General features: G+C 40.0%; 1 protein-coding gene across 3 annotated transcripts in view; it reads left to right on the forward strand.

Annotated features, from left to right (window-relative positions):
• LOC121874310 overlaps nt 1-22,760 on the forward strand; it is a 90,119-nt gene that overhangs the window by 57,666 nt on the left and 9,693 nt on the right. For all 3 annotated transcript variants that reach the window (XM_042378409.1, XM_042378410.1, XM_042378408.1), the window contains 7 exons: nt 9,187-9,521; nt 11,667-11,837; nt 13,381-13,562; nt 16,483-16,605; nt 19,528-19,598; nt 20,885-20,988; nt 21,516-21,657. In XM_042378409.1, the coding sequence (XP_042234343.1) occupies nt 9,187-9,521; nt 11,667-11,837; nt 13,381-13,562; nt 16,483-16,605; nt 19,528-19,598; nt 20,885-20,988; nt 21,516-21,657 (1,128 nt within the window). The remainder of the gene's footprint in view (nt 1-9,186; nt 9,522-11,666; nt 11,838-13,380; nt 13,563-16,482; nt 16,606-19,527; nt 19,599-20,884; nt 20,989-21,515; nt 21,658-22,760) is intronic.

A 22,760-nucleotide genomic window follows, 5' to 3' on the forward strand; every position in this document is an offset into this window, starting at 1 on the left:
ACCCACTCCCTCCACCTGTATGTTAGTCCACCTGTATGTTAGTAACTCCCTCCACCTGTATGTTAGTAACCCACCCTCCACCTGTATGTTAGTAACCCACTCCCTCCACCTGTATGTTAATAACCCACTCCCTCCACCTGTATGTTAGTAACCCACTCCCTCCACCTGTATGTTAATAACCCACTCCTCCACCTGTATGTTAGTAACCCACTCCCTCACCTGCTAGGAGCCCACTGTCTTTTAAATGCTCCTAATGTTAGAAGCCCCACTATCTTGCCCATAAACCCACCCCTAAAGTATATTTTAGACTGGCAGTCATATTTGTATCGGTATAGTTTAATAAAGATAAATATATTGATGTAATACCTTTATGATATCAGGTTAACATTATGTAACATGTACGAATACGTTCATGATTTAGTTTAATGTTTCTGTTCATTTATATGTCATGGTTACTAACGTGGCTATCATGTTGCAATGAGATACTACAATATACGACTCAGAACGTTAGCTTCCATCTAAAGGAATTTGCATTTATCTGTATAAATGACGAAGAAAACTAACTGCAGTAAAATCACCCAAAAAAACAACATTTTTAGTTTAACAAATTTATTGGCAGAGCTTGTAGTACAGTTTGCCTATTCTGAGTAATTCAGTCAGGTCTTGACACTGAGGGTGGTATCACTTCTCACTGTCACGCAGGACAGAGGTTCACACACAAAGAAATACATCATGTTCATTAACAACTATAAATGTATAGAGGTCAGATTCATATGGATAATGTCACTGTTCACTGCCATGCAGGACAGAGGTTCGTACACAAAGAGTTGCATCATATTCATTGACAGTACATATACATATATGTAAACACACACACACACACACATACATATACAATACATATACGTATATACATACACATATACATGTACACGTACATATACATGCACACACGCACACATACATACATATACGTCGGTCAGATTCATGTGGGTAATGTCACTTTTCACTGCCATACAGGACAGAGGTTCGTACACAAAGAATGCATCATATTCATTGACACTATATATAGGTCAGATTCATGTGGGTAATGCCACTGTTCACTGCCACGCAGGACAGAGGTTCGTACACAAAGAAGGAAATACATCACATTCACCAGCAGCATATATGGGTCAGTGGATCACATACATTGGAGTCATATTCTAATTGAAGACTAATCAGTGTGGGCTAGCAAATTTGGGATAAACAGCAAGAATGTCCTCAAGCACACCTGATTCAATGAAGTAATTACATAGTTCAAGATACAGTAAGTCAGGTGGCCTGAAGTCTTTGACAGTGTCACATTCAATAATATAGTGTTCAAGTGTATGCTTTAAAGGTTTATCACAAAGTTTACATGCTGAGTGAAAAAACAACAGAAAACAGTATACTTTGGTAATCCTTCACACGATGACTGAGCTACGTTCTTTCTGAAGAAACGTAAACAACTGACGTCACAAGGCAGCCACTGTTGCCCGGCTCAGTTCGTCAGTGTTTGGGTCATCTGGTATAATCTTAGGATTGTCGAGTCTTTCAACTATTTGTATGAAATATGTATTTTTCACCTGGCAAAAATGTGGGATCATGGAAAGTCTTATGGGGTATATTAGACTTAAAACATTTGCATAATGCAGTTAATAAATATTTTTTGTGCTGATAGACTGGCATATCTCATCCAAATACAGCAGGCGAATTTGATATTGGGCCTTCTTAATGGTTGTTTTCTAATGCTTAATCTTGAGCACATATATACAGGTATGTTAACATGGGTATATTACAGTACATTGGATATTACTATTTTATACAATGAGATATCTTATACAATGAGATATATACAATGAGATATTTTATACAATTAGATATATGTAAATGTACTATTTCTGCATATAGTATTAAATAATATTACTAATTACTATAGCTTGACACTCCAGATGAAGAACAACCCAAACTGAACTATTCTTGTTTCTCGTAAGCTCACTACGACGAATTTCCAATGTTCGATTCTTAATGGAAGAAATCGTAAATTAAGTAAACACAATATCTGTAGTGTGAAGGTGTATACATGATGCAAATAAATTTTTCAGTAGGAGAGAGATTTTTTGTGTCCATCCAAGAAAGTGATTTATTATACGTGTGAAGTCCCCCCTTGCCCTTTTTCTAGCCTTCCATGAACGAACAAAAACTAAATATAATATCATTGTGGTGTCCTTGTTCCTAGCCGCTACCAGTACCATCATCACCAACCATGATTCTAGTGCTCATCCATGCGTCATTTTATTCCTTTAGCTTAGATCAGGGTAAAATATCTAGTAACGATGGGAGTCTTCGTGCGCTTTAGTTGTCATTTTGATTTTTTTTCCTGTGTCCTTTATCTTATGTGGGTTAAGTTAGGTTCATTCTCACAAGTTAAACGGATATTATTAACGTACGAACCTTTGAGAATCCGGACGATGAGTGCCAGACTTAACAACCATCACTTACACCAGCTTTCATCCCTCCCCACACCCCACCCACGCCCTCCTCCCCTTCCACCCACGCCCTTCGCTCCTTTCCTCCCCGCCTCTCACACCACCCACATCTCCCTTCCCAACACACTACCCACACCCTTCTCCCCTCCTCATACACAATTCAAGCCTTTCTCCCTCTTCCTCAACACAACACCCACATCCTGCTTTCCTCTCCCCCACACACACCCTTCTTCGCACACTACCCACACCCTCCCCCTCCACTGACGTAGTGGTACAGAAATACAAGTCTGTAAAGTCATAGATAGCCGTCAGTGCTGCCTTACCAGATCCCACGTCCGGTGTTGCGGGGGAGGGTGATGTGAGGGCGGGGAGGTGTGTGTAGGGGGAGAAAGGAATGGTGTGTGTGTGTTTGTGGAAACAGGCAAATGTAGTACCCATATTCAAAAAGGGAGACAGGGCATCAGCTTCAAATTACCGGCCGATCAGTTTGACGTCAGTAGTGGGGAAATTTCTTGAATCAATTATAGCAGATAGCATCCGATCGCATTTAGAGAAAAGCAAATTAATCTACGACTCTATACATGGGTTTACAAAGGGAAAATCTTGTCAAACAAACTCTGCTGACGATTTTTAGGAAAGTCTTCGAGGTAGTAGATAATGACGAAAATTACGATGTTATTTACTAAGACTTTAGCAAAGCATTTCACAGAGTACCGCATCGGAGGCTTTTGAGAAAAGTTAAGGCTCATGGTATCGAGGGGAAGTTTTAAATTGGATAAAATCATGGCTCACCGATAGAACGCAGAGGGTCAGCGTAGATGGTGTTAAATCTGAGTGGGGCCGTGTAACCAGTGGGGTTCCCCAGGGGTCAGTACTAGGCCCACTCTTGTTCATAATCTACATAAACGATCTAGATACTGGGATCAGCAGTGACATGAGCAAGTTTGCGGATGACACCACAATAGGGCGGCAGATTAATTCAGGGCAGGATGCAAATGCACTACAGGAGGATCTAAATAAACTGCAAGGGTGGTCTGAAAAATGGCAAATGAAATTCAACACCAGCAAGTGCAGCGTACTTAATATTGGAAGAACAAATACTGTCAATGTATACAGCCTTAACAACATCAACCTAGAGAAGTCGACTTGTGAAAGAGACCTAGGGGTACTTGTAAGCCCGGACCTACGGCCTAGAAAACAGTGCATTAATGTTCGAAATAAGGCAAACAGAGTATTGGGTTTTATATCTAAAAGTGTAAGTAATAAGAGTGCAGAGGTCTTATTGCAACTGTATCTTGCGCTAGTCAGGCCGCACCTCGATTATGCTGTTCAGTTCTGGTGCCCTTACTATAGAATAGATATCAATTCACTAGAGTTCGTGCAGCGAAGAATGACAAAAATGATTCCGGGACTTAGAAACCTTCCATATCAGAATAGGTTAAAGAAACTAAACTTGCATTCCCTAGAAAGACGAAGAGTGCGGGGAGATATGATAGAAGTATTTAAGTGGGTGAAAGGAATCAATAAAGGGGATATAGATAAAGTTCTTATAATATCCGAGCAGGATAGGACTCGGAGCAACGGATTTAAGTTGGATAAGTTTAGGTTTAGGAGGGAGATAGGAAGGAACTGGTTCACAAATAGGGTGGTGGACGAGTGGAACAAGCTTAGCAACTTTGTAGTAAGTGCTGGAACGGTGGAAAGTTTCAAAAGGAGGCTGGATAGATTCATGGATGATAGAGAGTGGTAGTAACTCTCAACAGGAGCTGCCATGCATACTGCATAGGCCAACCGGCTTATTGCAGACTCCTTATTTTCTTATGTTCTTATGATTCCGGAAATAATATCATGCCAACCATTGAAAGAATCGCATAATATTTGTTATGAGTCAATTGCAGATTTATGTGCATATTGATTTTCAAAAACAAAAGTATAATACAAGTTGGATAAGTCAAGTCAATACCAAGTTAGGTTCACAGGTACTGAGCGCGATATAGCATGCTTACCAACCCTTACTGAGTTATAGTCCCTTGAATTGTGTTGAATCTCTAAAATGGTACTCACTGCTTGTAGTTACTTGTTCCTTGCAGAACTTGTAATCCACCAGATCCACATTGCACATGAATCATCACATTTCACACTGATCTCGGTCCTGTCGGCATCCAGTACAAGAAAATGCTCCTTTTTATATAGCATGAAGAAAGTGAAAGTTTGTCCCAGTAGGCATGACTGACTGTGTAGTGGTTTACTCTCACTACAACCGCCGCCGTCCTCGCTTCAGCCAATCAGCAGTGAGTTCCATACCACAGCCTCCGCTCCTGAACCGCTCGCTGATTGGCCACCTGCCGTCCTCTCCGCAGCAAATTCCAGACCACAGCTTCTGCCCCTGAATCGCTCGTTAACTGGCCAGCTACCGCCCTTGCCACAGCCAACCAGCGGCGCCTTTCATCTCGCAACTCGAGATCTTGAGTAGGGATAATCGCATAAATACCCACCTGCCTCGCCGTGAAGGAACTGTAAAGCCAATAAATACTGTACCTTCAGGTCAAGCTTCAATCTTTCAATTAAACCAAAAAGTTAGGACCACCTCCTTGTGAACAAAAGTAGCAAGTTGGATCCTACACCTCTTCTTAGAAATTAAACTTCCCTACTATAAACAAAACGCTTCAATTCTCTAAAACAGAAACAAATTTCATTAAAAAGATGAGAGTTACCAAAGGACACTATCCTTGGCCTCTCCAACACTTGTCTTCTTGCCCCTTCCTTCCACTCTTATTAAAACAAAGGATACGTTGCTCAGCCAGCTCCACAAGAACCTGGCTAGAGGTCGTCACCCCTTCCTTGGAACAATGGCTACTGCAAAAATAAACATATTTTTAACTGAATGAAAAAGGCTTGAGAGCTAGTACCTAATCACGCAAGATGTAAGTTCAAATATAATATTATACCTCAGCATATCTGGTTGAGCCCGGATGCTGTCAATCTCTTACTTTCCTTCAAATTTCCTCCCTCTTTTTCCTTGATCCTAAACCAATCCTCCTCTCCCCCAAATTGCCATAAAAGTACTTCCAATCCTAATCCCTGCCCTCCCACTACTCCACGCTCTCAAACCGACAAGACCTCCTCTCAACAAGCTCCTCTACAACACAGCAACTCCCCAGCATCTTAGTGTACTGAACATACAATATATGTAAAGAAAACGCTATTGTGAGTTTCCTTTCTCACCTCCATCCTGAGTGCGAGATCTCCTTTATGAATGTGTATATGTGGCCCTAAGGAAAGAGAAAGCTGACACGTAAGAAAGAGAACTTTAACTAACTGCGCCACATATACTACACTACAATTGGTGACCCCGGAGTGATGCACTCACACAGGATGGACGAGAAATGGATCTCTCTTCCAGTCTTCAATCACAACACTGAAGTCTGGCGAGTACATGATGTGGAGGCAGCTCTCACCGGCTCAACAGCCACAGACGAACAGAAGTACGTCACCCTGGTCTGTTCCTTGCCGACAGAAGTCGCCACACAAGTATCAGAAGTCATCACCAACTCTCCAGATGACAACAAATTCGCACCTCTACGAGATGCTCTCAAGAGGCGATACCAGCAGTCTGGCACCAGTCTCCTGCAAGACCTATCAGGTATGTCCCTCGGCAACTCAACAACTGCACGTCTCTGGGATGAGATGCAGGGACTGAATTCTCCCCACACCGACATGCTTTCTGACACTGTTCTGTGCCAGCTTCATGCTCAGAAGCTCCCTGCAGAAGTTCGTCTCGCCCTGTCAGCACTGAACTACTCTACAACCTCTGCAGCCACGGCAGACAGCGTATTCCATGAATACACTTTTGTGCGCCATGCTGCTGCGGACAACTCAGTGGCCACGCCATCACTTAGCTCCCATCTCGTCAACCGGATCAACGCTCCTCAGACGAGCAACATCTCACAAGACATGAGGGACCTGCTACAGTCTCTACACTGCAGGCTGGACACCCTCGAGCAGCTCTACTCCTCCAAGCCTGCTGCTGCTCCTGCCCCATGCATTGTGTCCTACCAGCCCCGATGTCTCCGTCCTGCCTCAGAGGTTGCCGTCAGCTCCCAGCACAGTGCACCTACCCTCTGCTGGTTCCATCAATACTGTACTTTGGTGCTAACGCTAGCCGTTGTGAGGCTCCCTACAACTACTTGGGAAATGACGTCGCCGGGGATTGGTAGACGCCACAACCTCCGTTATTTCAGGAGTCTCACTGCTGCACATCACTGATCGCATTTCCGGCAGGAAATTTCTCATTAACACAGAGGCATCAGTCAGCATCATCCCTCCCTCACCGCAAGACATGTCAAAGTAACCCTCATATGATAGTTCGCCGCCAGCGATACCCCCATTGCCTCCTATGGCACACACATCCTCGCTTTAGACCTTGGTCTTCCCAAGACTCTGTGCTGGTCTTTCATGGTGGCAGAAATCTCTCAACCCTTCCTTGACTTCAACTTCCTCACCTTCCAAAAGCTCGTCACTGACTCAAGCAACCTCTGCCTCATCCACGAGCCTACATCACACACGATCTGGGGTACACGTGCTTCAGTCACCGACACCATCCCATGTCTCTAGCCGTCCAACGAGTTCTCTTACCTGCTCGAGGAGTTCAATGAACTTTTATCACCCCGAGTCTCTTCATCACTATCAAGCAGCACATCACACGCCTTACCCTGTTAGCGCACCCTGCCCCCATCGCCCAGACCACTCACAACAGATGCTTCCTCTACTGCCGTGGGTGCCGTCTTACAACAGGAGATCAATGGAACTCTCATACCCATTGCCTTCTTCTCACAGCGGCTTCACCCACCTTAACTCAAGTACAGTGCCTTCGATCGAGAGCTCCTGGCCATATATCTGGCTGTCAAGCATTTCCAGCACTTCCTCGAGGCCCTTCAGTTCACCATCTTCACTGATAACAAACCCCTCATCCATGCCTTGGCTTCAGCCTCCGGGGCTCATACACTTCGCGTTCTTCGCCAATTGGCTTACATCTCGGAGTTCACCAACGACATCCAACACGTCAAAGATACATCGACATACCCAGGCTCCCTTAGAAACCTTTCCTATACCCAAAGGACACTTCCAGGTAGTGCACCTCGACATCCTGGGACCACGTCCAGCATCCTGCGGCAACACCTACATCTCCAACTGCATTGACCGTTTCACCAGGTGGACAGAAGCCATTCCCATGCCTAATGCTACAGCAGAGTCAACCGTCCCTGCTTTCCTGTCTGGTTGGGTCTCCCGTTTCGGTCCTCCCACTACTGTCATCACTGACCAAGGAGTCCAGTTTGAGTCACAACTCTGGCATAGTCTCCTGCAGTTCCTCGTTACTACCAGGCACCGCACTACTGCTTATCACCCTCAGGCCAACAGCATGGTAGAGCGGTTTCATCATCAGCTGAAGGACGCCATCAAGGCACAGCACGACCCCTACAGCTAGACGGATGCTCTACCCTTAGTGCTCCTTGGCATCCGCGCATCACACAAAGAGGACATGGACTGCACTCACCCTAGGCGAGCCCCTTCGCCTACCTGGGGACTTCTCACTTACTCCTGACCTTGACCACTTCACTCCTGCTGTCTATCACAATATAATGCAAACACTACGACAGGCAGTTTCTGCATTCAAGGCTACTGCCCCATGCCAGCCTTCCCATCACCCTGAACACATCCCTCCTGCACTACTCATTGCTGAGTATGTCTTCATCAGGTGCAATGCTCACCTCAACCCACTTCAACGCCCGTATGACGGACCCTTCACCAGACACCTGGGAGGGGGTTTTCTAGGCATTTCGCTGAAGACATGGAGGAAGCAACTCAAATTTTGAGCTTCTTAGCAATGCAAAGATTTTCCTTTTGCCAGATATGGCAAGGTGAATGTCTGAGGGTACTTTGGACAATTGGCTATTGCCTTACAATGTATATTTAAAACAAGTTTCTCTAGGCATTAAGCATCACGACCATTGCCAATAAATTAAGTGATGTAACTCTGGTTTTTCTTATATATGGGGAAATATTATTGTTTTCTTTTGTCAGATGTGGCAATAACAATGTCACGGTCTTCTGGAGGACCTGATATTTTCAGAGCATTTGCAGGCATTTATCCATTTATCATAAGTTGTCTTATCTCTGGGAAATCTGTAATACTTGATGTACTCTCTGCTTGGGATCTGAGCATTACTGGTGCACCTGTATGTTGCACAAATAAGCATAATTGTAGATACATTGTTCCTGGGAACAGATGCGGGCACACACGAAGCTCACCAGATGACGTGTATTTACAACAGTGATGTCACCGATCTGTGCATTGTGGGTAAAATAAGTGCTTGGTGAACTATCCTTGGTACTACCAACAGCACCAGCTGGATGGACTGGGAATGCACCGGAATTGAGCCAACGACACTTATAAGAACGTTGTAACCTTGTAATCATTTGTCTGAAAGAAAAAACTTCTAATTTGATTTGTAACCTTTTTGTTTTATGTATTTGAAAGTTTGAGTGTGCCAGTTTTCTTTTCCACCATCATTTGGTATCTTAAGAGTAAATACTGGATTACCAAAATTGTTGTAGAGTTAGTTTAGCTTAATTTATCAATACTGTTGTTAAGCACTAACATTGTCTTCTGGTGTTGCAGGGTTTTTGTGGATGATTCGTGTGGGCCGATGGAATAAGGGACACCGTGCCCTCATCACCCTCATCATAGGGGCATCCCTGTGCCTGCTGGTGCTTGCCTTTACTCCGCACCCCGACGCAACACTTCACCGGAGCCCCTCGCATGGCATACGTCGCATCCAAGAAACCGACGACTACACAGGGCCTAAACATTCTGGTCAGGCGCCTCCAGAGGATAACCCCAGCTTGAGTTCCACAGGACCAGAGAACCTGCAGCAAAATTCCCCGCACTCTGCAGCTGTTCCTTCTTCGTCCGGCCCGTACAGTTTGCCGTTCCTCTCACAGCCGAAAATTCCGGCAAGTGATTTTCAGGCTTGTTGTGCAGTGCAGTAGTGGGATGGGTTATTAATACTGTACTGTACTTTAGGTTCAGATGATGTATCCTCAAAACTAAAATTATATTGGCCTGTTAAAGAAATGTTGTCACTCATTTGGTTATCAGAAAACGGTCTTGAATTTTAGATTTTTGAGAAATTTAACCCCTTTGGAACCATGCCATACATATTATGTCATGTAAAGCCTGGTTGACCTGGCTTTGATATAGCTCTTATGTCAAGATATGCCTGGACAGTATGGCACTATTGGGAGTGCTGGGAGGTTTGGCCTTCACTTCATGCACCCAGCTGAGATCTGGAATGAATATTGCCAGGTCTCCTTGGCCAAATTTCCCTGTGGCACCCTCAAAACATTCCCCTTTTGTCACAAAAGTTTTGTAATATATATATATATATATATATATATATATATATATATATATATATATAGCTTTAGCGCTCTTTTATTCAAGACGCTTGAATAAAGAAAGCAAGGTATATTTCCATTTTCCCGCAGATTTATCAAGATTTATCTATCCACGTTTTCATTGTGATTTACATGATATATATATATATATATATATATATATATATATATATATATATATATATATATATATATATATATATATATATATATATATATATATATATATATATATATATATATATATATATACTCTACTGTACATATTTATCTTAAAGTTTTTTGGTAACTTTAGTACTTTTTCATTTGTTTTTCTGTCAGTGTAACTTATTTTTAACATTCACCTATAACAGGGGTCACCAAACTACGGCCCGCGGGCCGAATCCGGCCCGCGACGTCAGTTCATCAGGCCCGCCGACGGTACTTGAATTTGCTTGATAAAACGTATGGAACTTGCAAGTATTGAACAGAATGATTATGCGGCCCGCGCTCGTCATTCTTTCAGTTATCCGGTCCACTTTGAAAAAAGTTTGGTGACCCCTGACCTATAACACCAAAACTGTACCCAGGAAACTTCCGGGATGCGCGATTTTTTCTATGGGATAAGAAAATTCGTCTCCTTACCTGGAAATCTCTCAAACCTGGCTAATGGGGAGATTACTACATGCAACATTCATGCAGCTGCATACTGTATTACAGTTGTGTGTGTTATATTTAACCCTTTCGCTGCACTTTCCACATTACCATTTTATTCTGGCTGCTGGCAGACGATTTTATCCAGCTTAGGGTAACCTCCCGAAGCCAAAGGGCTAAGGGTATTAACCCTTTTATTACACCAATCGGCTAATCTTGCATACCCCAAAAACTAAGAAAAAATAAATTAAAATAAAATACAGTTAAATGAAATAAAATAAAAAATCAGAAAAAAGTCATTTGTGGTTTTTGTTATTACGGTTTCTTTGAAAGTAGTTTATAGTGTGTGGAAATGCAAGACAAAGTCCTATATGGGCCACCTAAGTGACTAAGTGACGTAATCGACCATCATAGATGAACAGCTTCACTCTTTATGGCAACCACCCAAATGAAGAAAAAATAATAAAAAAAGTCTTAGGTACTTTTAGGAGTCCACTGGTACAAAGACGGGTCCTGGCGAGTGGTGGGTGGGGCACCTGATGTGGTAGGTGGGGCACCTGATGTGGTGGGTGGGGCGCCTGATGTGGTGGGTGGGGCGCTTGATGTGGTGGGGGTAGCACCTGGGGCGGGGTGGGGGTACACCAGGACGTGAGTGTCATATCTCATTTACTGAGCAACTGAGGTACATTGCTTGGCAGGGCTGGGAGACAACTGCCTGGAGTTGTCACAAATCGTTTTTCCCTCACTTATTAAATGTTACTTTCATTTGGCACTTTAAAGAATGGCGCACAATTTAAAAGGAATACAAGGCCACACCCAACATCATTCGGCAGGGTTAGTAAGTTGTACTTATGTACAGTACTACTGTGGTGTCTGAGTTCGCATGGAGAGTCTAGGAAAGTAGCATGAATTTTCACTTAATTAGCATACTTCAAGAATCCATCTTCCATGCAAGTTGTGATCCTCCTTTATATTACTTTGTTCTTGTTTAAGGTGAGGCTTTGTTTCTCCTCTTTAGTTCCAAACATATGTTACCTTATTTAATTACTTTGTTCTTGTACGGTACAGTTGGCAATGGACATTCCTCGAAACAAAAAGGAAGTAGAACATGTTATGAAGGCACAAGAGACAGCAATAACAGCCCTCCAGCATGGATACAAACTGACAACTAACCAAAAGAACCTTTTGGCAAACATGAACCCCAAAGATAAAAAAGTAGCGGAGGAGAGAGTTTCAAAGGTATTCTATTTATATTTTTCTTGTGGCTTGAAGTCCTAATTAAAGTTCTGTAACTGGTATTATAGTACAGTACAGTAGAATAGTCAGTCTCTGGGTTGAAAACTTCAGTAAACCCTTCAGTAATGTGGTGAATACTTATTCTTTAATACTGGTAAGTTTACTATAGTACCAGGTAATTAACACTATTTCGCAATTATCTGTATTCCTATTTACTGTGAAGTGTGTGTGTGTGCGTAATAATAATAATAATAATAATAATAATAATAATAATAATAATAATTAATAATAAATAATAATTAACGGTTTATTGAAAGAGCTTGGCAGCCAGAAGGCTGAAAATATACAGTTACATATTTGGGGAATGGGTTTCGAATTACAAGTAATATACATGTAACATAAGTGATACAAATAAGATATATAATAACTAGATGGGGAAAAGCTCAAACTACAGGGCATTTCAACATAGTGACAGTGCAAGAAGTAGTATTTACTGGGAGTGAATACACTGGTTTATTACAAGTTATTGATAATTTTTACAATGGTTGGGACTGGGCTGTTCTTATAGCGATCTGTTCATGCTCGTATGGGCTGGATGCGGTTGTGGTGTCGAACAGCAATTCTCGGGCTAGGGATCTCAGGTGGTAGTAGGAACCGGTGTCCAGGATGGTGTAGAAGCTTCTTACCAAATTTGCAGATGAGGTCGTGGTGATGGTCAGTGAGAGTCAAAAGGGTCAGTGTGTTGAGCGCTTCTTGATATGTGGAGTAGGAAGGGGAGAGGATAATCTTGCATGCCCTCTTTTGCACTTTTTCTAGGTGTTTACATTGTGTGGCATTTAGGGAGGAAGACCAGGTAGGGAGGGCATAGGTGAGCTTGGGAAGTATGAATGTTGTGTAAACACTGAGGCGCTCGGGTGCAGGAACTCCGAGGGACTTGAGTCGGCGGAGGAGGCGGAGATGGAAACTGGAGGATTTGACAACTTCACTAACATGTGGTTTCCAATTTAGTTTGTTGTCTATGGTGACGCTGAGGAGCTTCGTGGAATCTACAACCTGGAGTGTGTTCGGACCTAAAGTAATGGAAGGAGGTGGGACAATGTCGGAGGAGAGGTTGATGTGCATAACCATGGTCTTGGTATGGTTGATGGTGACATGGTTGTTGGTGGCCCAGTTTTGGAGACTGTTCAATAAATCCTGAAGGGTGGTATAGTCGGGAGCAGAATTGTTGACGCTGATCCCAATGGTGGAGTCGTCAACATATTTCCAGCGAGCAGGAGTTTCTCTTAGGGCATCATTGATGAGCATAAGGAAGCAGAGTGGTCCCATCTTGGTGCCTTGGGGGACGCCACAGGTGAGTGACTGAAAGGTGGAGACAGCCCCTCGGAAGCGTACAGCTCGGCGTCGGTCACTGAGGAAGTCTGTAAGGCATGAAATTTAAAATGTATGATGTATAATCTTAAGATTTAGAGAGTAATTCAAATTAACAAATACTGTACTGTACATTGTATACTGGTTCCCAATACAATAATACTCAATTCTTTTTAAGTTACGTACGATGCAGGAGAAGGCTTACTTGATGCATCTTCGAGCGAAGAAACAAATAATTCCACTAAAAGGCGGTGGCGAGAGAATTACGTCAACACCACGCATGCAAGTACGACTCCCAGTGTCCTTGAAGAAGCTTCCTCCAGAGCAGTGGCCACCACAGCACAGGATTTTCTCTAATTTGTGAGTTTACACCAATTCAATCTCATATACAGTACAGTAAGTCCTCGCTTAATGTCGTGGTTCCATTCCTGAAAACCATGATGTTAACGGAATCAATTTTTCCCATGAGAAATAGATAAAATATGGGAGTTATGTTCCCCAGCCTTCCTTTGCCCCATAAAAAACATTACATATACAGTACAGAAATTCAATGGCATTTTTATAGAAAATAAATAAATAAATAAATTATATATATATATACCGTATATATATACCGTGTATATATATATATATATATATATATATATATATATATATATATATATATATATATATATATATATATATATATATATATATATATATATATATAAAACAGGAATAAAAGACGAAAGTGCCCGTTGTTTCTTTTCCTGTGATTTTATCAAGATTTATCTTATTCACGTTTTCATTGTGGTTTCTATATATATATATATATATATATATATATATATATATATATATATATATATATATATATATATATATATATATATATATATATATATATATATATATATATACAGTATATATATATATACACTAAATAATTTTGTATTGTACTCACTGATGGACGGAGGTGTTTGGTGGGTGGTAGAGCGGAGGAGGATGGCGGGAGAGGAGGAGGAGGAAGGCTAGTTACTGAGACCCAGCGGGTGGCTCCTCTTCACCTTTCTCAAAACGGTTTAAAACCTCCATTTTTGTAGCAAGGCTAATGGTCTTAAATTGCTTCTTCACAACACTTGCATCAGTAGCACTTGATGGGTGCTTGGAAGCCATTTCAAATGGTTAGAGTACAATTTTAAGAGCAAAAACACTTAACACGCACAAACGCGTGGTAGCCTGACAAAGACTGGGGACGCCGTGACGCTCTGCAGGTGGGAGTGTAACGCATCAAGATGAGATGCGCCATACAAAGTAGTCCATGACGACATTATACTGAATTGGCGGGACGTTATGCGAATCATGGATATCTAAAGAATAGCGACGTTATAACGAAACAACGTTATCGGGGGCAACGTTAAGCGAGGACTAACTGTAATTGGAAATGGAATGGTTACTGGTTGAGAGACAATACAGTAAACCTTCAGTAGAAATGTATAAGATCTATTTCCACAGATTCCACGTAACACGTATTTATGATTTTGTATTTTTAAATAACCATCTCCATTTTGATCTACAGACTGAGGTCATGGCAATATAAATTGTAATACAGTTACTGTACAGTATAGCCTTGTCTCTGACATATTGGTATGCATTAATCAGAGACCAGTTACACCTGCACAACCAAGCTGATCATCAGGAGAAAACATTGGCATGATATACTAATGGAAGTGGCTGGGCACAGGAAACTAGTTGTAATGAGCTGGTGCACTGCAATCGTATTCTCGGCAAATTCATTTGCAGTTCTAGCTTACGCCATTGTACACCCTCCTGAGTTTGGGTCATTGTCTAGGCTAGGGGCTACCCTGTACCTGGGTTATGACCCCATAGACTTAATGGGATACTATACGAGTCACTTAGGCCAGACTTAAGGTGTTCGGTGACCCCTCATTGGTATACTCAAATGATGGGTTGGTTCTTTACCAGAGTGGGTATGAGCAACATGTGCCCACCATGGCTCATTCCCAACTTTTTCTATTCCCTCTTAATTAGTCTTCTGATGGTGAATGGTTTCCATTTCTGAAAAGTCTTTCACAAATTTGATCCCATTTTTCTATTGACTCTCATTAAAAAAGCTGAAATACATTCCACTTAAAAAAATATTCCCCAAAACATCTTAAAATGCTACAATGTTTTTAATGGCAGTTTTTGGTGTACATAATGATTGTATGCCAATAATAAACATGAATAGTGAAAAGCATCCAATACAGTACAGTAAGTACGTACTTGAAACTGCACCACTAGTTGTAATGCAGTGCTAGACTGCGAGGCCCAGCCAGGACATATGGTTTTAATTTTGTAGCGACACATCAACAGTGAGTCTACTGCACTGTACATATATACACTGTGAGATGATTTGCTTTCACCGGATTTAATTTTGATGAGGTTTATCAGAAGAAGAAATTCTTTCTACTGACATTAGATCAAACTCTGAGTTACTATAAACATCAGTGTTCCTTGTCAAAATAACCTAGCATCAGTATCTTGCTACTGCTTCACCCAGTGACCTTGTGAGCCATGATTATTAAAATATTACATGTACAGGTATTTTATTTTTAGCTTATTTAACCAGTCTTAATACAGTGCAATAATGTACTGTACAGTATGTTTTAAATTTAATTGTCTTTATAAACTGACCAAAACTGGTATGGAAAACTGAAATGCCTGTGTCAGCACCTCAACATCTTCCAATGCTGCAAAAAACAATTACAGTATATAAGGTTTCATTTTAGCTGTTCTTTAAGATGATACTTTACTGTAACTAAGTTATTAATTCAGTACACCAAGATACATTATCTGTGAGTCAAGAGCAGATAAAGCTGTAAGACATTCAATTCATTCACCAAGACTTTTATTTAATGGTTAAGTGTATTAGATGATCATTTTCTCAAACACTTCATTTGTCATTAGCATAGAACAAGGATTAGATTGTTTGCTTTTCATGTCCCTTTCCATGAATTATTGACCAATGGTCAAGATCTTAAATAAGCTTATAATACTAATTGTCAGTACATTATTGTTGAATCACAATATCCCACTGAGGAAATCCAGCCACATTGTTTTCTAAATGATAAAATTCCACCTCTTAGATAATAAAGTGGATAAAGGCTAATGGCTCAAATTTTCTCTTATGACATAAATCATGTTAATTACTTTCAATTCAGTTATTATAGGTGTTAAGAGTTGTTCCTATAACCAAGAGAGACTACAGCGAATAATTTTCTTTTTGTGTTTCCAGAACGCATTACCCATGGGTAAAAAATGAGGAGTGCGCCAACTACAGTATCACTTTCAAGCCCTCAGGATCACTCCCCACCCGAGCACTTGTCTCCTTCCCATCTTCTGGAAACACTTGGATCAGGTACATGATGCCTCACACAATGGTACTTTGTTTTAACATAAAAGCCATATTACTACTGCAAAACAAAGCTGAAGGTGAACAGGGGATGAGGAAAGTCGGAAGCTTCTAGAGGGGAAGAACAATAGGTATGGCGTATTGTTGAGAATGAAATGTGAAGTTGTGACAACACAAATTGGTCAATTGTAGAAATTTTGAATGATACTGTATAACGTAAAAAGTGGGACAATGTAATTGCAATTTATACAGTACCTGTACAGGAAAGCCTCCCATAACGATGATTCATATTTAAGACCCTGGTTAATTTAGGACCCAGTTCAATTTACACAATTATTTTCTTCGTATTTATGACGAAAATATTATAAAAAAATAAAGTAAAATTACATTTTCATATAAATAATAACTAAATCCTGTTATGTAAAAAAAAAAAAAAAGCTTTGCACACAGAGGCTGCCGGGCTTGTGAGGGTGATGCCTTCATCACTAATATAAACAGTCGCAGTTGGCGGGCCCTTTGTTTTCACGCATCTGAACAGGAAAAGGAGAAAAACATTCTCAGGTTTCTTACGGGATATTTTTCATCTCTATTCAACATGAGCAAGAGAGCAAGATATGATAGTGCTGGTTCAACAACTAAAAAAAGTGTATAAGCTTCGCCGAGAAACTAGATGTGTTTAAACGATATGAAAAAGGTGAGATGTCTGTGGATATTATATGGAGCAAGCAATGAATATATTATTATTTTCTGAAGAGGATCCATTAACAGAACAAAGCATTAAAATTAACAGGGGTGTGAAAAACACATAGGACCTCTACATACAGATGTACTGTATACGGTAATAAGAAAAGAAAGAGGCTGTGAAAGGTTCTTTTGACAGCTTTATTATTCAAAGGCCTAAACCACCAACTTCAGCTACACCAACAAATTCAGTATCATAAGCAGCTTCAGCAACAACTTCAGGTTCAGTAACAGTTTTAGCAATAGCTATGATATGATAGAAGTATTAAAGTGGATGAAAGGAATCAATAAAGAAGATATAGATAAAGTTCTTATAATATCCGAGCAGGCTAGGACTCGTAGCAACGGATTTAAGTTGGATAAGTTTAGGTTTAGGAGGCAGATGGAAAGAAACTGGCTCTCAAATAGGGTGGTAGATGAGTGGAACAAGCTTAGCAACTTTGTATTAAGTGCTGGAACACTGGAAAGTTTTAAAAGAAGGCTAGATAGATTCGTGGACAGGAGCTGCCATGCACAGGCCAACCAGCCTATTGCAGACTCCTTATTTTCTTATGTTCAGCTTCAACCAGAGTTGAACCTGATTGACGAAATCATCTGAGTAAAAAATCGCACAATATTCATTGGCTGTCCTTATGTTTTAGACTTTACCACCATTTGTGAGTAGAATTTTTTTTTTACATTAGTAAGTATTATTTGAAACATATATGAACAGTAATAACCGTTGCTTTCATATTCTTATGTACAGTACTTGAGAAATGACGATGTTTTCACATACGTATATGCACTTACATACGATGGCGTTCCCAATCTATTTCGTTTTTTTTTTTATTAATGGTTAGCTACTTCTATTGTTCCATTTATTAACATTAAGTAACATTAATACATACATATTCATTTTTTTACATTAATTTTACTACAGCAACAACCAGGGTCTTATTTCTTCAGTTTCTTATGTAGAAGTAGAACCATCTTCATTTGCCACGGGTGTTGTAAACATGAAGGAAAACAATGCTGTCTCGTCTCGTGTGTTTTAATATTATACGTATTATTAATGAATTGCATTGTTTATTTCGCATACATAAACATTAATTCAATCAAATACATATTCAGTAATAAACACTAATGAATCTTTGTACATATTCTTAAGATAAATGACGCGGTTTCCTTGAGGGCACAAGTATACATTGCCGTTCCACTATCAATCTCTCTTTTTCTTTAACATCAATGGTTACTTTTACTGTACATTAAATAACATTAATTAAAACAAACATATTTTTTTACATTAATTTTACTATAGCAACAACCAGGGTCTTATTTTCTTGTTTCAGATGGATAACTGACATTATGGGTGTAAACACGACAACAACAATAGCGTTGCATCTCCTCTTGTGTGATCTTATTATTGATTTATATTGTATAAGGTGCATTCATAAACATTATATAAAGATTATAGTTTGCATTTTTCATTAATTGTATTGTTTGGGGGAAAGAGAGGGTAAAAAGCCACACAAAAGTTATGAAAATGTCACATTGGGGAAGCATCTCATTATTTTTGCTTTATTATAATGGTAATTAATGATTCATGAAATGACGATACACCTTACACTGCAATATTGGAGGACATATTACCGTCGTTATTCGAGTCTTAACTGTCCAAACATTACTAGATCTTGCACATTGCACCTTTATTTTTTTTTTAAGTTACTGGCTCCCATATTAAAAAAAATCAACTTAGGGATCCTTCAAGTAGTCTTTTAAGTTGATATAAATCCCTTCTTCAACTTCTAGTACTATATGAGATTTAATTTATCAATTGTCAATATACAAACACCACAAGTTAAAGAAATCACCCCTCTAGTATATTATGGATTTTATCAAAGAATGGTCTACATTTACATTACTACTCTTATACTAACATTATCCCATATTGAAAAAATACCCATATACATGTATACTATTTTGGTGATTAAAGTATATCCCATGTAGACCTCAAGCTGGTAAAGAAGGGTACTGTACTATATTGTAAATTTATCATTATGTTGATAAAGGGTAATGTAGTGAAGTTAAGAGAGTACAGTAACATGTTTTGATGGAAGTGTACTTTTTAATTAAGATTATTTTCATAGGATATCAAAGTCCATCGCACTACCCCCAGATTGTTAATATAAAACCTGTTGTTGCTTCTAGGTATCTTATTGAAGGAGCTACTGGCATCTTCACAGGGTCACTCTATGATGACAGCTCTCTCACCAGGAAAGGTAGGGTAACTTTTTGTAACTTCAATTCAGTAGAACCTGTAAAATCCATTACTCTAAAACCTGAACATCTAATGAACTTGTTACCGCCAATGAGAAGAACCAGGAGATATTTAAGTTTCGGAGACAACTGGGTAGTGAACTTGGAGGGAAAGGGAGAAAGGTAGTTAATGGAGGTGCCAGGCAGGCTTGTTGACATGGTGAAGACGCTGGAATGTTAATAAGAACCAGGCGCCATACATAGCTCAGTGGCCCCCTCTACTACAGCAGGAGGGCAGAATACTCTTGTAAGTCGTACAAGGAACACCCCTACTCCTCTCTAAGACCCAAAAATACGTAAGTCTGTTTACGGAACATTAGTGCATATATGAGTTATGTTCAGGAATGTGCTCCACCCCTTGGTGGCCTTTCCGAGCATGTGGTAATGTTATACTCTATTTATAAATGGATTGGTAACATGATGAGAGCAGTTGGCAACAATATATTTTTTGGGTGATACTGTAATGTATTTCATTCATAAAGCGATTCCAACATTGCCACATGTTCGGAAAGGCCACCTAGGGGTGAAACATAATACCTGTGGGCAACTGTACAGTAGCTAAAACAACTATCTGTACATACTTTGTGGGAAACAATATTAGACCATGAACAAAAAAATTCTGGTATATGAGGGCTGTCACTAGTCACACGTAAAATTTCGGAGCATATCGCCCCCCACCTGCACAGATAGTTGTTTTAGCTACTCTACATATGCACATGGAGACCGTTGTCAGTCAGGCCATCTGACTGGTCGAACAAGCTGTCCTGCAGACTCGACCTGTATATTTCTAGACTAATGCATCATTTTACAGCCATATTACATTTTATTGCAGCCTTTGTTATAGTTATGGTGCAGTATTAGAATATTAGCATAAAGAACAAAAGGGGGCAAACAATGACTCATTTTATTTCCCATATGTACTATCAAAGCAACATACACTTGAGAGATGGAGAGATAACATTTAGTGGTACAGTAAAAGTATGGACCCCATAAGTCACTAACTTTCTCCTCCCTGTCATAAAATGGGACTTCATATTTTAATCCTTCCTTCCTGTTAACCACACTAGAGAAATGATTTATGTATGTTTATGTGAATACATGTTTACACATAACCAAGGGCACGTGGAAATGTGTCCAGTCCTGTACACATATTCATTTTTATTATGCATACATCTCCTTACACGTCCTTTTGTATGATTGCATTGTTTTAATTCATTGTGATAATTGTGTATCCTTCTGGTTGTTGCAGGCATGTATGGTGAAGGTATAGTATATGACTCTGGCATGACGATTCTCCAGAAAAGTCACGGATACACCACTGGGGATGCCATGAAACTGTCTCATGAAGAAAGGGTAAGTAGTTTTATTAAAGAAATTCAAATTAATGCTTCAGAGTAAAATTAACTTTTGTAATAGTTTTTTTTTTAAATTTGTCCACAGGGATTTTGAGTAGGCTATACTAGAACAGTCCTAACATAGTAGGAAACTATTACTGTATTAATAATCAATTACCAATTTGAGACATATTTAAGTTTTGGATATTTCTCTTGCTCTTTAGTGCCAATTCTTTCACTTTTAACTAAGTGCTCTACACCTTTTTTTCCATTGATGACAGCACTTTTACCAGAATTTTGTTTATCAGTGAGAGCCCTGCTGCTCTTTGAACTGCCTCTTAAAACTTGTTCCTTTATTGTGCCCTTCTGGATCCTCACCAGTCTCTACACATCCAAGACACATCAACATGCTCCTCTTAACTCAGGTTATGAAGTTGTATTCATGCATTTGCTTCAACTTTTTTCTAATTAGTAACAGACTATTTTGACATTATAGTTGCACCTGTCATCTAAAAAAATTAATTTTGCATTTTTTATATCTTTCAGCGAACAAAGAATCACATGGATGAGTTGAGCCATCAAGGCGTCTTGGTAATCCGCAACCCATTCAAAGCTCTTATCTCCCATCGCCATTTGGATGTTGGTGGTCACACAGGCTATGCTCCAAAAGCACACTTCCTGGGCAAAGGTATGTAAATAAAATTTTGTCTAATAAGAATTATGTATGAAAATGGAATAGTAAATGAAGACAGAAGTCTCACAGCTTAAGCTACTGAGCAGAAAGAATGCTTGTTAAGCATTTAAGCAGTGTACAAACACTGTAATTCTCGAGAGGATAAACAAATTTGTTATAATTTTTTGAATCATTAATTTCACCCTCTTTAGCTTGGATGGATCAATGGTATGATTCTTAGAAGAAACTAATATAAATTCATCTGTCCTCATGTTAGTTGACATGAGGGAAACAAGACATAATTTGCTCAAGTGCTTTAAAACATAATGTCACCGCCACGCACAATTGTGCGCACCAGCAACATGTGTAAGTGAAGATACAGGCAGAATAGAAAGAGTAAGAGGGAGAGAGGAGAGTAAGAGGGAGAGAGGAGAGAAAGAGGGAGAGAAGAGAATAAGAGGGAGAGAGGAGAGTAAGAGGGAGAGAGGAAGTGAAGAGTGTGTTTACAATTAAGATAACCAACTAAGCGACTGTAAAGAAAAACACTTTGTCCCTACGGGCCCACAGCTACCCATGAGATAAAAAGGAAACAAAACAGCTAAATTGTTACACTGGGGCATGGTAGTGTTTGTGGCATCAACTGTATGAGCTTGGCAGTTGTGTAATGAACCCCTACACTGTTCTGTGGTCTCTGTTGTCGTGTCGGTGTGACATCGCTCGTGCGTATGGAGCGTGTTTCAGTGACATTACTCGTGCGTACAGCACGCGTTTGTGACATCACTCGTGCTTATGGCACGCATCAGTGTGACATCACCTCCACCTGTGTGATCTCTATTGTCATGATGATAATAATAATAATAATTAACGGTTTATTGAAAGAGTATGGCAGCCGGAAGGCTGAAAATATACAGTTGCATAACTGGGGAATGGGTCTCTTGATTTACAAATAATATACAAGTAACATAAGTGATACAAATATGATATATAATAACTAGGTGGGGAGAAGGTCAACCTACAGGGCGTTTCAACAGTGACAGTGCAAAAAGTAAGATTGACTGGGAGTGAATACACTGGTTGATTACAAGTTATTGGTAATTTTTACAATGGTTGGGACTGGG

This window comes from Homarus americanus, unplaced genomic scaffold, assembly GCF_018991925.1.
Source record: "Homarus americanus isolate GMGI-L3 unplaced genomic scaffold, GMGI_Hamer_2.0 scaffold47254, whole genome shotgun sequence".
In the NCBI taxonomy this organism is placed as follows: domain Eukaryota; kingdom Metazoa; phylum Arthropoda; class Malacostraca; order Decapoda; family Nephropidae; genus Homarus; species Homarus americanus.